Source organism: Ceratosolen solmsi, unplaced genomic scaffold, assembly GCF_000503995.2.
Source record: "Ceratosolen solmsi marchali unplaced genomic scaffold, CerSol_1.0 scaffold14, whole genome shotgun sequence".
Lineage (NCBI taxonomy): Eukaryota > Metazoa > Arthropoda > Insecta > Hymenoptera > Agaonidae > Ceratosolen > Ceratosolen solmsi.
In genome coordinates, this window is record NW_011948420.1 from 1,476,343 (window position 1) to 1,491,208 (window position 14,866).

General features: G+C 31.2%; 1 protein-coding gene across 1 annotated transcript in view; it reads right to left on the bottom strand.

Annotated features, from left to right (window-relative positions):
- Positions 1-14,457, bottom strand: part of Dscam2 (Down syndrome cell adhesion molecule 2) — a 35,791-nt gene extending 21,334 nt beyond the window's left edge. The window contains exons 1-6 of the mRNA XM_011497936.1: positions 14,351-14,457; positions 5,261-5,611; positions 2,918-3,082; positions 2,075-2,339; positions 1,643-1,804; positions 22-305 (exon numbers count right to left, since the gene is read on the bottom strand). Of these exons, the coding sequence (XP_011496238.1) occupies positions 22-305; positions 1,643-1,804; positions 2,075-2,339; positions 2,918-3,082; positions 5,261-5,611; positions 14,351-14,390 (1,267 nt within the window). The 5' untranslated portion in view covers positions 14,391-14,457. The remainder of the gene's footprint in view (positions 1-21; positions 306-1,642; positions 1,805-2,074; positions 2,340-2,917; positions 3,083-5,260; positions 5,612-14,350) is intronic.
- Between the last annotated feature and the right edge of the window lie 409 nt (positions 14,458-14,866).

Here is a 14,866-nt window from a genome sequence, read left to right on the forward strand (position 1 = left end):
CATAGCTATTTTCTTACTCACCTCCAAGTTGTAGCTCAGCGGAGGCTTGGGCCGTATCTCCTTCAGAGCGCCTTACGATACATTGATACATGCCTCGGTCTTCTCGACCGATGCTGTTAATGCGTAGCAGCTCCGATTGACGGCCGGTTCCCGGTAGCTGCCGTCCATCTTTGTACCAACTGATGAAGTGCGGACTCGCTTGTGGATGAGAGCCGATTTCACAGCGGAATTCTGCATTGCCACCCAGGTGAACGCTAAGCAGTGCCGGCGTTACCTCCACGTGCAGGGGTGCCGTTACAACCAATCTAAACGCCACTCAAGATACAGTTCATCAAAACGCCCATTTTATTTATTCACGGCAAAGTCCCGACCCTTTCATCCGACAGTCGCCCACCCTTAACTATCTTAATTCATAAGTATTTTAGTGTTAAATCGGATTTCTATATATATATATATATATATATATATATCTGTAGATGTCTTTATGTATGTATGTATGTAAGATTTTTGTATATATATAGCAAGATTTTTACAAGTCTCCCACTGCAATCAGTAAAAATCTCAGCGATGTTCATTTTCTGCTCAATACAGTGGATACGAGAAGGAAATTCATTTCAAGAATTATGTACAAATTGTCTTATTTTTTAAATAAATATTAATTAATTTATATATTGTGATTACTAGAAAAGCATAAATAAATCTATTATTAATAAATTTCAAAATGTCAAAAATGATGTGTTTTCAATTTTGTACATTAATTACAATGAAATATTCAATTATTTTAAGTCTGGTGCAAATCTATCAATAAGCTTATAAGTGACTAGAATTTTATTTTAAATGTAGTATTTAGACTTTAAATTATAATAATTTGATTAATGTTTCATATTAGTTCCATATTAAAGAAATTTGTTAAAAGCGATTGGTTTATGTTTAAAAGTCGTTATTAAATATCTATAAAATAAATTGTAAGCAAATAACTGTTGAATACGTAAATGATATAAAGTTTTCTTATTTATATGACCATATAATAAAAATAATATTTTTTATCTTCTATTGAATGCACATTTTATATGATTAAAAAATTCAAATCCTACTATATAAAAATTCGAGGATAATTGTTTAAATGATAATCATTGTTTAAATGTTAATAATCAGACAGTATAGATAAAATTTATTTATTACTTTTAATATGATATGCCTGATATTCATATGCGCGCACGCATGCGCGTACATATACTATTGAATAACGCTCAATAAAGGTTATAAATTTCTTTAGTATATATAATTATTTTCAAATTTTTCGAATATTATATAATTATATTCACAATTACAATAATAAAACAAATCTTATTTTTAATAAAAATATCAATATCTACATCTTTAGAAAAAAAACATCAATTTGGCTCCTTTATAAAATTATACACTCAATAAATATTCGTTTGAAATATATTTGGAAGAGGATCGTATGCATTCTTATATAGGTAAAAAGAGTTTTTCGCAATTTCTTCAGCGTTATTTATATGATTGATAAGAGCAACTTTGAAACTCGACATCCCATATGAAAAGATTCTATCGCTCGATCGCTGTATTACGTATTTAAGCGCCTGCCGAATGCTATTGATTTTAATTTTTCGACTCTTACCTAAGCTCGGCACTGGCCTCGCCTCCAGGATTCGAAGCGGCACACCTATAAACGCCACTATCTTCGAGGGTAACCGCTTCAATGGCCAACACCGGACCCAATAATCTTGTCCTAGGACCTGGTAATACCAGCATCGGTTCAGCTCCCGTTTGGGTATACCACCTGAAACGTTATTTACCTACTTTACTAGACGATTAGATCTGAGTACTATCAAGAATTAAAAGATTTGAAATACTGAAGGGATCACTTTTCTGCAGGCCCCATCAGTGTATCATTATATTTAAAGAAATTTATCACGGACAGCTGATGGATTATACGGTATGAAGATAAAATAAGTATTTGTAATTTTTTAATCTTAATTTACGATGCTTATATAAATATGTACTCATTTATTCTTGCTTAATTATGAAATAAAGAGGGTTTTTGTAGTACCTGTATTCGGGAGTAGGACAGGATTGAGCAACGCACACAAGGGAGGTTGACTCATCTTGGGCGACGTGCATGTTTTCTGAATGGTCAAGTATGACAGGCGGCATGACACCCCGATGATCGGCTATTCTAACGTTCGCCACGGAACTAACAACGACCTGTCGCGTAAGGCGATGCATAGTACGACACCTATAACCAGGTACTTGATCCGTGAATTCTAAACCATGAACCAGTAGCTCTCCTGTCGGTAGCAGATGAAACTTTCCATCTACAATACACAGTCGGTGCTACTCAGTTGTTTTTCATCTCTTTTGTTTTTGCATTCTTATTCTCTCTTCTTCACTATCTTACACCTACATCTGATACTTTTATTTTCGTCGTTGTAGAACTTACTACATTCAATCGATATTACTCGCTTATACTTCTAATTCGGTTTATATTAAAGATATTTATGTTATGTTGACGTTGAGATCTCTCTCTCTTTCTTTCTTTCTCTTCCTCTCTCTCTATATCTATCTCTCGATACTTTCTTTTCTTCCTTGTCTCTCAATTCCACAAGACAATAAAACTCTTGTGAATTTAATGCACCCTCCGACACCGAACATCCAAGCAATCTTCTTCCAACTTCGACTCGAGTTTATTAAAGTGCGCTTACGCAACTCTTATTTTTGCGTAAATAAGAAAAAGATTATTAGAACGTACTAACAATAGTTATCGAAAAAGGAAAATATATATATATATGTATAGAGAGAGAGAGAGAGAGAGAGAGAGAGAAAACTTGAGAGAATTAATGAACTAATAAATAAGTCAATAAATAAATACATTAAAATTTTAGATAATTCATACCTCCTTGTAATGAAGGGTAAATATAGAATGCTGGCTCTTGTAACCAAGATACTACTCGTACAAGATCTCGAACGAAGCTCGGTACTACGCAGCGCAGCACCGCTGTACATCCCCGTGATGCACCTCCTATCACCTCCACGTCCACCTTGTATGCCTGAGCAACCACTGAGCAAACGAATGTATAAACAAAAATAAATCAATGCCATGTGCTCTCCATTGATAGTCGGTATGAAAATGAAGTTCTCATTCCATCTTTTAATCTTCTTCCACGCTCCTAGACTCTACTTAGTTCACCACGAAAAATTATTTATACCGATAAAATATCAACAATGAGAAATGTCTCACCCGCGCATGGCTCTACGTGATTTTCACAAGACCTTGGAAAATGCTTTCCGGCGACTGCTGATGAAAGAAAGAGTGCTCCATTCAGCCGAGCAGTCTTTTGTTCGACAAGTAAGCGTTGTTACGGATAAATTTTTCCATTTTTTCCTTTTTTCTCTTTTTGCGAGAAAAATTTACTCTGATGGAAAGTGTAGATGCTAACGTCACGAGAAGTTCCGAAGTTAACTCATGGTATGACTCATGGTATGACTCAATCAAACTAGTAAGATTAAATTTTTAAATATTATCAGCTTTTTAGAATTTGTGAATGATTTAATATTAGAAGCAAACATTGCAACGAAAACTGTCTAATTAATGTTCGTTATATTTTTCCATCAATTTTAACTATTATGCATTGTGGAAAGAATTCAATCTTTTAGTTAGAATTAAAGTTCTACGTTTGCTTTTTATATTTGAACTGAACAGTAGCCGTTTTTGTCATAATCATATCAGTGCTTAATGCAATAAAATTCATATTGTAAAATATGAAGCATTCAGAAAATTATGTATAATTGAAAATAAAAAAATTAAATTTATATCTAAGTATAAAAAAATAGAAATTGAATAATTTACTTTTTATTCTACTATTATAATAACTAAATATAATACCTAAAAATATTTTTGTATTTTCTTAAATTTTTCTATTTACGATTACAAAACCTATTAATTTGTATATACTGCAAAGAAATTAAATAATATTATGATTTATAGTAAAAATATAGAAATATATTTATTCGAAGGATAACTAAACACTCTTTTCAAAAAATTGTAAATATTTTTTTAATTTTATAAATTCCAAATCAAATTTCATAAAAACACTCTGAATATGGATTCAAAGTAAATTATAATGTTGAAATATCAGCTTTATAAAAACAATTTATTATTATATATGCTTACTAATATAAGATTGTAAACAATTTCTTTTCTAAACAAATAAATCATTTTACAACATTAAAAAAAGATGAAATAGATATATTTATATATTAAATCTATTTTAAAACAGCTTTAATGTAAACAAAATTATTCTAAATATTTAACAAAAATATAAAATAAAAAAATTCAAAATATTTTGTACGAAGAATCTAAAAAAGTTTAAAAATTAAGATACTATGCTTAAATTTTTATAGTGGATGTGAAAAAAAATTTTTGTTTTTTATTAAAAAATGCAATATTATATTATAATACTAATTTTTTTTAATATATTTAATTTATATTTGCTTTCAATTCTTATTCTCAATATTAATATTAAAATGTCGATATTAAATGATATTTAATACTTTGAAATTGAAGGTTTTCCAGAAAATCTTGCAATTTTCATATTTATTTGAATACTAATATATATTATTGACTTAGAAATAGTTATAGAAATTGTTGTATATGGATATATATATTTATGAAAAATATTCCTAAATTACATACAATGAAATTTTCTTTCTATGTTTTGATTGTGCATTTTACAAATTTTAATAATTATTAATTTATTCTAGTAAATATTATAATTTTTAATACTGCTTTGCAAATAATTTGATAGCAAAAAAATTAAACTTACTTTGTTTAACCTAATGGTTTTCTTATATTTATATATAGTATTTGTATTTTTTATATAAATATTTTTATTTTCTACAGAAAGTATCGAGAAACTCAATAATGGTATGTAAATTATGCACTATTATTTGAAATGTAAGCACTTAAACAACTACAAATGAACACCTGACACGTCGTTCCATGAAAGAACTTTAAAATTTACCTTTTTTATTATGTAAATAAATAAAAAAATTAAAAGAAAGTTATAATAATAAGAAAATGTTTATATAATATTAAACACAAGCTTTTCAATTATTATTCAATACTAATGCATGTAAGAACAGTTAAATAAGACCGTATAGCTCTCCAATGTCCTACACGTGCGATGAGTCAAAGTGAGAGGCTTAAATGATAAAAGATATTAATTACACTACTCACCTGCGCGCACCTGCACATCGCGACTGAGAACCCTTCCAACCGAGTTACTAGCGACACACCTGTAGGTCGCACTATGGACATCCTGTCGGTAAGCTGCAGCAGGAAAGGGCAGAAGCACGAGGGTACCGTTTTTAAGAAGTCTTCGTATTCCTGGTACATCGCCTGCAGGTAGACCATCGGCCGTAGACCAATCGATGTTGGGTGGTGGACTTCCAGTTGCTGCACAGTCCAACCAGGCGCCACTCGAATTTGAAAACTCGAGTCTCGAAGACGGTTCAATGAGGAAGCTGGGTCCACGCAAGTGAGCGTCGAAACCGCTGCACGAACACGTAAGCAGCAGCAGGTATACACCTAAAGATAAGAAACATCGTGTTACTCTCCTTAATCAATAAGTTATTTTGGTTGTCGCAATTTTTGAGAGCAGGTATTATAGCAACAAGTTTAACGAACACTAGATGACAATTAAGATGTGGAAGACTGATTATCAGACATACAAAAAATATTTACATCTGCTATACATTAATTTATACAATATTTTTTAACGTTAATTTCCTTTTGCAGTAAATCAAGATAAAGGTATTATTTTTTTATTAGTAAGCTTTCAGACATACCTTTGTCACTAATTTCGGTTTCAACACCAACTATAAAAACTAATTGTATCAAATTTAAAAAATAAAGTTTCCATAAATAGGTTAAATAAATACTATCAAGCAGATTGTAAGATTTATTTTCAAATCACTAAAAAATTTTTAATTGAAGTATCTTGAACTTATTTTAGATGGAAAATTATCAGAAATGTAATCATTTATTATGTTCCAGAAAATAATCAAATTATTTTCTGAGGAAACTTAATACAAATAATTGAATAATCAATTTAATTTTCTAGTAATATTTCAAACGTAAATTTGGATGCTTTATTGTTTGTATAGTATTTAGACAGTACTTTTAGAAATAAATATTTAATTGCGCAATTTATATAAATACAGATTTATGTATTAAAAATTATTACATACATTTGAAATTTAAAAAAGTATTTTCAATTAGATTTTCAACAACACAATAGTTCCAGTAAGACAAACAGAAATTTTATTTTCAATTGTTGAGTTTGTATTAAATTGTAATTCTTAAATATACACATATAAATTGATTCGTATATTTTTTCTGTTATTACAAAGTTTAGTTGTCCCTGAATCAATAGTATATTTGAATCTTTAAAATTTAATCTATAGAAACAGATTTTATTGTAAATAGATAATAGACTCATTTTTAATGCAGCACGTGCACTAAATGGTAGAAAAATCATAATCTATGCGTGGTATGGAGCTCTATTAAAGTATATTTTTTAATCTAATTACTATTTACTTATTAATTATAAGAATATTACAAAGTGTAAACTCATGGTTATTATTTATTAAAGGTAAATCCATAAAAAATATTAGTTTATTAATATTTTTATTGCCTAAATTTTTAGAATTCTCCCTTAAAATATTAATAGCATAATTAATAGCATAATATTAATAGAAAAATATCCAAGTTATATATTTATAGTTAAACTTAAATTGAAAACATTTCCTGTTACTTCTCCTTTTCTTTCTCTTTCATGCTAAATGCCTATTATATACAAACACCCACATAATTTTTTATTTGTAAGTGGTTATTAAATAAAATAGAACAAGTAAAAATATTATAAAATATTCTCGCGTTAAATTAGTTTTATGAAATATCGTTCTTCGTGACTGAATAAGTAAATGATATTTAAATGGTAAATATATTACTATGTAAAAAAGCATAATCAAGATAAATATATAAGATTAAAAATCATAGTGATTCAAAAGTTTGGGCTATAATTTAATTGGAAAGTCGTATTTACTTTATCGTATATTTAAAAGATCAAAAACTTAAGATAAGTATGGGGAATGATCTGTTTTAAGTAAATATTCCCTTCTTACAACTTCAAATTAGATATACTTGCGTACTCTCTGTCCATTTGTTTTACAGAAAAAAGTAAAATGAAGCGGTTGTTCAGCCGGTTGTCGGTTTATTCAATGATATATTAGAAAATGATTGCATAAAATTTATGAGATAAAAAATTATAATTTAAATGGGATCCGACAATGGCACCACCACTATTGGTAATAATAAGGACGTGCTGACTTTCGTTTGCAGCATTGATTTCCCAGGGGAACTTCATCATCCGGGCCTGGTATCTTATCTAGAGGCCCCAGGCGGATGAACGTATAAATTTTCTCAGAAGTCGTTGTCCTCGTAAGTTGGTAAAAAATTTAACAGTAATCTCTATTTGACCAGTGGAAGCGCTGTTCGCTTTATGCGCGCTCCCTTTGACTAAGCTTTTCATCCTCCCCCAATCTTTCTCTTCGTACTTCTTGGTTGGTCGACCCTTTCATCCATCGCACGCAAACCGCGACTTTCATCGTCTGGACTCAGGTACTCTCAAGACTCTCCCCACGGCGCTTGGCAATCGTCGGCAAATGTACGTCTGATCTTGTTCTTTGTTCGACTGTTCCTCCCTCTTCTGCACCTGACAACCGCCAACTGCACTTGCCTTGGACGTCGTTTATCCCTAGGGTAGTTCCTTTTACACTCGTTATACCGACTCTCTTTTTTTTCTTCAATATTGTACTCAGAATAATAATAATGAATCAGGTCTGCTTTCCTGTAGATTTCCGGTAGACTAGTCTATGCTGACGCACGTGCTGCAAGCGGCAACTAATGAGTAGGGACCCAGCTCGGAATTCCTCACTGTAGTAAAATCGAATTCACGTACGCATACGCGGATCAGCTGGCTGTTATCTAGTGAACGCACGCGCAGCAGTTTCTAGCGGAAAAGGACGAGACTATTAATACATATCGATATCGCATGCAAATTAATCGAACGGTATTTAATAGCATCACACGTCCCACTGTTCTTTCATATCATCACTTTAATAATTGAATTTAATTATGCGACTGTCCATTCAGAATTTAGGAAACAATCATCGGCATAACAATCTTTAGAGGAGAATAAAGAATTTATCTTTTGCGAGGACATTAATAGTGAAATGAGCATAATAAAGAAAACCGACTACGCAAGATACAATGGAGTGAATTAAAATCTTCTGCAGTGTTTAAGTTTTCATCAGCATATCTCATTCCACTTAGAAAGAAATATATTATCACACTACTTCTCGCTTTTCCCTATCCTCGTCTATTTTTCTCCTGTTTGTCCCTTTCATCGTTACTCTTGCATTAAACTTAACTTCATCTTATTCTTCTTACTTTTTATCGGTTTTTTGGGTTTTCTTTGAGCTCGATGTTCCGTTTACTCTTCTTTAGACGATTTCCGGCTTGCCGACTTTCAAAATTTCAGATATGAAACTAATGAGAATTGACGACAGACAACGCGTATTCATTCATTAAGCAGTAATATTTGCGTTAGTTTCTTTCTCTGTGACAGAGCATTCTAATGAGTGAAATCGTCAACGTCCGTAATACATCTGCTATGACAGTGCTGGAGGTATCTAGAATTTTTTAATATTATTTTCATGTATTTTTCTTTACACATATGGTGCTCATGGACAGTACATTCAATAACCCACTTCATTTCAATTACCTTTCACTGTACTATTACGCTCTGTATTTCATTTAATAACAAAGATCATTAAAAAATTGTTTTTAAATTAATATCAAGATGAAATATATTATAAATATCCACATAAATAAGTTATTCTAGTAATAGTACATTTTATTTTTTAAATACTAAAGTTATTTATACAATATTTAAAGTAATAAGATTATCTAATTACTTTCTTTGTATTAAGATAAATAAGCCGAAAAAATATTTCATGCAAAATCCAAACAAAATAGTTGCTTTCAAGTTAATCAAGATTATGTATAAATTTATGAAAAAATTTGTATTTACAAATATTATAATATATTAATTCAAAACTTAAATAACGTGTTTTACTAATATATGTGAATAGCTTTTAATAATTGAAATTCATATTTTTGCTAGTATATATTAGTCGAATACATTGTAGATGAAAAAATTGTATATCAGAAGTGACATGAAAACATGATTTTGTATACGTTAAAACCTCCAAATTTATATCCATAAAACATTGATAATTTCATATTTCCTCTGTCTAATGGTATTATTGATATGTCTGTAAAATATCTTCATGAATATATTCTCTGTATTTAAAATAAATTTAACAACATGCATTAAATAAAAAAATGAATAATAAATATAATCAATTTATGCCATACAAAATATAATATAAAATGTTTGAGGATTATTTAAACTTTTTTAGTTTTCTAAATATATTTAATAAATACAGTTTATTTTTATGCTTCTTATTAAATATAATTTATGAATTACATTTAAGTCGAAAATTTATTCCAGCTTATATTGTTAAAACTTTTGATTGTTAAGTATAATGATTAACGTTATACAAAATTTTATATTAATTGTAATAAACTGTAATCCGATTTTTTTACAAGAAAATAAAGTCCTCAAATTATACTATATATTATATTAAAACATTTTATTGAAAATAACATATTTTTAAATCTGGGATATATTTCAAGTAAATAATGTTTTCATAATTACAGGTAATTTTATACTGCAATTCATAGGTAATAGTAATTTGGGTAAAAGTAAATAATTAATAAGTATAATTTTTACGTAAAATTATAATAATTTTGTAACTAAGATAATACCAAAAAAATAGAATGCTTCCTAAGAGAGTGTGTCCTTTAGAGAGAGTCCTTTAGAGTGTGCTTAGTCAGTATAAAGAATTCTTTCTTTATACAAAAATTTTTTAATCAATTGATATCTTACATAACTAATAAATAATAAAAAAATTGATATAATATATATTATTTTAAGATAGCGTAGATAAAATACTTATTATTATAAAGTAAAATAACAATTTTGGAAGATATTATAAAATTACAATTATGTGACAATTTGGATTTTATAATATGAACAGTATAGCATTTTTATTCAATATTCGAAATTGAAAGAATTTTTTTCAATAAATAAATAATATAATAAATAATAACATTAGTATCTATACATTATTTTAACGATCACATATTGTAATAATTGTCATTTTAATTTATAAGCAATACTAATAGCATGGAAATCAAATATAAAATAAAACATTAACCGGTATTTTTTCCGAACATGTAAATTTTGATAAATTAACTTTTCTATTCGTTATAACCAAGACAAACAAAAAGAAAACAAATTCGCAAAAGAGCACGACCTCACAAAATTGACTTAACTTTAATGTAGGTGATGTTTTGTGCAGCGCTGAGGTAAATAATGTCAAAAAAAAAATGTTTTGTGCACCGATTCTACGTTGTTATCGATTAAGCTAATATTCATTCGCCTTAGAGAGGTAAGAGAAAAAAATCAAGTTGTTACGGTTGTAGAAACTGCAGAAAGCATTAAAAGTATTGAAAGAAAAAGGATATAGCTGTAGCAAAGAAAAATTTTAGATAAATTGAATTCAGTACTGCCTTAAATTGGAAAAGATACCCACATAATATTCCGCAAATGTCTCACGTGTGCAGTTACGTTGATTTCGTGCCGGCCAATGGTATCATGCCATACCATTACAACTTAAGCATTCAAACGTAATGGAATTTTTTTCGGGTTTATAGTTATTCACCTGGAAGTACAAATCTCAAATTTCTTGTACTGCTCGGAAGTAGAAAGAAAGGGTGAAAGAGAATCAGAATTGCGTGCAGGATACAAATGAAAAGATTTGAGAGGTTTTTTTTATTTACACATATATAGGAGGGAGATTTTAAGCTCAATAGTAAAAAGGGCAAAACGGAAGGGAAAAGTTTGAAAAATGCAGATTTTCAGTAGAATATAAAAATTGTAAGACCAGTACGAACAAAAATATTTAGTATATCGCCTTCGTGTACAGATAGATTTGATGACTAAGAACCCATATAGTTTTTGTGACCTCTCAGGCTCATGTGTTCTTCGTATAAAAAAATTATTTATGCTTGATCTGATTTTATTTACGATATCATATTGATGTTCAATAATTGCTGTAGATGCCAATACATTGACAGGTCTATCAAATTCTAATAACGAATCATGAGGAGGCAGAAAGACATTCACGCGATACAAAGTTCAGGCTGTTGGATGCATGCTTTTGCGATGTTGGAAGTCAACATTCCAACAGTGATTCGGATTCTACAATAGGACTATTCGTGTATTGAAAATACTAGAATTTTTCCAATAGTTCAAATGATAAACAGCGTTCCTGGAATTCAAGCGAAAGAGAAATTTCTTCACCGACGGATTCTTGAACGTTGAAACAGAACGCTGTCACGTAAATTGATTTTTCATTTTTTTGAAAATGTAATCATTTCGAACTGAAAGACAAAGCACCCATGGCAACAATGCAAAAGTCTAAAATAATACTTAAACTTTTTTGTAAGATTCCCTTCATTCTTTACACGACTCCGCACTTGAAATGAAATAACAACGGCAAACTTTTTGTTGCGCGATGCTGGGTGTTATTATCGATCGACGTACTCAGGCTCAAGTTTCTCCTGCGTTTCTCCTAGCTGTGCAAAGCTTTTCTTTAAGTAAAAGAGTGACAACGTGACGACAATCACGATAATCGAAAGGCGCTAGACAAGAGGATTGGTATAAGCACGAGTCAAGAAGAAAAGAGAAGGGGAAAGTTGAAAGTAGAAAAAGCTGAAGGAAGAAAATCTGCCTGGTTGCATGTATGAAAGCATAAACATTTCGCCGGAGGATATTGCTATTCCATCTGCACGCCATTTGTCTTGCGGGTCGATTGAATAACAATATTAGCCAAACAAGCAGACGGAGAGCAGACTTTTAATTCTATTTATGTATATGTATATGTACGCTTGGTGTATGTACATTGTGAGATAAAAAATAAAACCACTTTTTGATTTAACATATATATAGGCATGTCTCAAGAGTCTCACTGGTTTAGACCATATGTTTAAAGATATTTATCACCAACCTCTCTTCCCTTTCATCCCCAGAGAAATAGTAAATTGGATCTGACTTCTCTCTTCGAAATTCCCATTTTCTATTAAAATGCGTGACTCTCTTTCAACGCCTCTGTATGTCATGTCTACCACCTCAGTACTTCTATGTGTCAAGCTGGCCAACCTATCGCTTTGCATCTCTTCCAGTTTCTCATTGTGAGCGTCGTCGGAAGCATAAATAATAGTTGATCGAGACACCGAATAGTAGTATCGAATTTAAGTTGTGAAGCCTGTCAAGACCTCCCTCTTCCTTTCCTTTATTACATCCATTTTCTCTCTCAATATTTTTTCACACACTAATATCTTTTCTCTCAGATACATAACGATGCGCGCAAAAAGTCAGCACCTATCTCCCTTTCAAATATGTAAGATAGGAATTAGCAAGCTTGAGTTCGGAAGATTTTCAAAGTCTACAGCATTGTTAATATAGAATCAAGTAGAAAGTCTATTTATTTTCTGTTACCTAAGTATTTATTACTGCAGACACTATAAGACCGCGAATATATTAATGTACTCACGAAGGAAATGAATTAAAGCATAATTTATGGTATGGTTACGCTTTTCTCGTTATCCTAGATATTATCGTACGAAAAAGCTTGCACCAGATGTTATGTCACTTTGATTACATGCCCACGTGAAAATTAGATAACGTATTTTCCAATATATTATATTATCCATATATATTATGAAATTTTTAGTATTTTGATCCAGATAAACATTTACTCATTGTGCCTGATATTTTGTACGTGAGAGTACCTTTTTTGTTACTCCGCAATATTTCCTCTTGATCGCGAAATTATAACTCCAACCTTTTCTATGTTCCTCGTTCATGCACTCGAGATGAAATTGGATTAAATTCACATTAGTGCCTCGTCTATTTCTGCTTGAATGGTAATTAAAGCTCTAACTACTTTAAAATTTAATCAAGCGCCGATCTGCTATAATTTCATCCTTTCATTATAATTAAAATGAAAAGATGTTTTGAAAAAAAATTGAGTTTTGTAGTTCAGCAAATAGCAGAATTAAAATAAATCCTGTACATTTTCAATATTTCAGGTCTTAGACGTCAAACCAATCACTTAAAATAGTTATTAAGAATATAACTTTTTGAATTGAATTCGGAAAGTAATTTATTATAAGTAATTGTCTTTTCAATTTAATAGAACAAGCTAAAATGAAATATGTTTACTTCTACATTTTAATATCTTTTATAAGACGAATTAGTTTCTTTTACTACTTTGATATGCCATAACAATATTAAAAAAGAACAAATTTAATTAAACTTAATATAAACATATAAGTAATATATGAAATGTAAATTTTAATGATATTAATCTAAAATTTAAACTCTAGAGTCGTCTAAATATTCATAAAAACTTTTTAAAATTAAATAAAGTATATGGGCTTAAAAATATATTATTTTTTTCGAGCAGTATGATAATATATACATAACTGAAAAGCAACTTGTGTAAACATTATAGGAGTTCGTGCATACAAGAAGAAAGATAAATAAGTATGAAGGATAAAGAAAAGGTGGTCTCGGTTGAGCGGGGATGAAAGAGCTCGATTACATTAAGAAGGACGATTCATGAAATTTTGACGAAATCTATGTTCACCCTCATAAAAGAAGCAATATGCTATTAAAATGTCAGATGTAGAATATATATGTACTAAGAGTTGGGGAGGAGTGAATAAGAGAGGAAAAGAGAAGAGAGGCCGAGATAGAAAGAAGTGCGCTACGTTTTTTACGGTCGATGTAACGATACGAGGAAATAACTGAGAACGAGAACAAGAAAGATATAATAAAGACACGTAAATAAAAAGGAATAAGCAATTGAGAGATGGGGGAGGAGAAGAAAAAAATAAAACATAAAACGGGAACTCTAATTATGTAATTATCTTGGTATTGAATATTCTTTTACGCAGCATCTTAGTATGGTCCGCAGCAACGCACTACCCGATAACAAAATTTTCATAGTCTGAATCCAATTAAACAAGGCAGGAACAAAAGAAAGATTTAGATTTAGAAATAATTACCTGCAAGATGAGTCGATCTAGTGAAGCGGCTGGTCAGCATGTTCCTCCCAGCGCGTCGAGTCCTCGTCCTCGTGTCGGACTGCCTCCGCCGCTGCTGCCGACGTCGCTGCTGCCGACGTCGCTGCTGCTGCTACTTCCTCGACTATATTCTTTTCGGCCGCTGCAAGGCCGGCACATGCGTGCGGAGCGCGTATTGACAGCAAAACGACAAGCGCATACGTCGGCGGGAATGCAATAAACGCGCGAGTGCGCGTAGACTAAAAGTAAGAGAGAGAGATAAAGCGCGCGCGCGAACAAAATACTAGAAGACCCATGGAAACCGCGCTACATGTCACACACGGCGCCGGCTGCGACTGATCGTAGCGTCACGCATTCAGGAGCTTCCGCGCGCAGGCGCCCCCACCGACGCGCTCCCGGACAGGTACCTCTCGCCATCAACCCCTTCCACTAGCACCAGCAACAGGGAAGAACGGAAGCTAGCGGACTTGGAGATTTCCGAGACGACGCGTCTCCGGA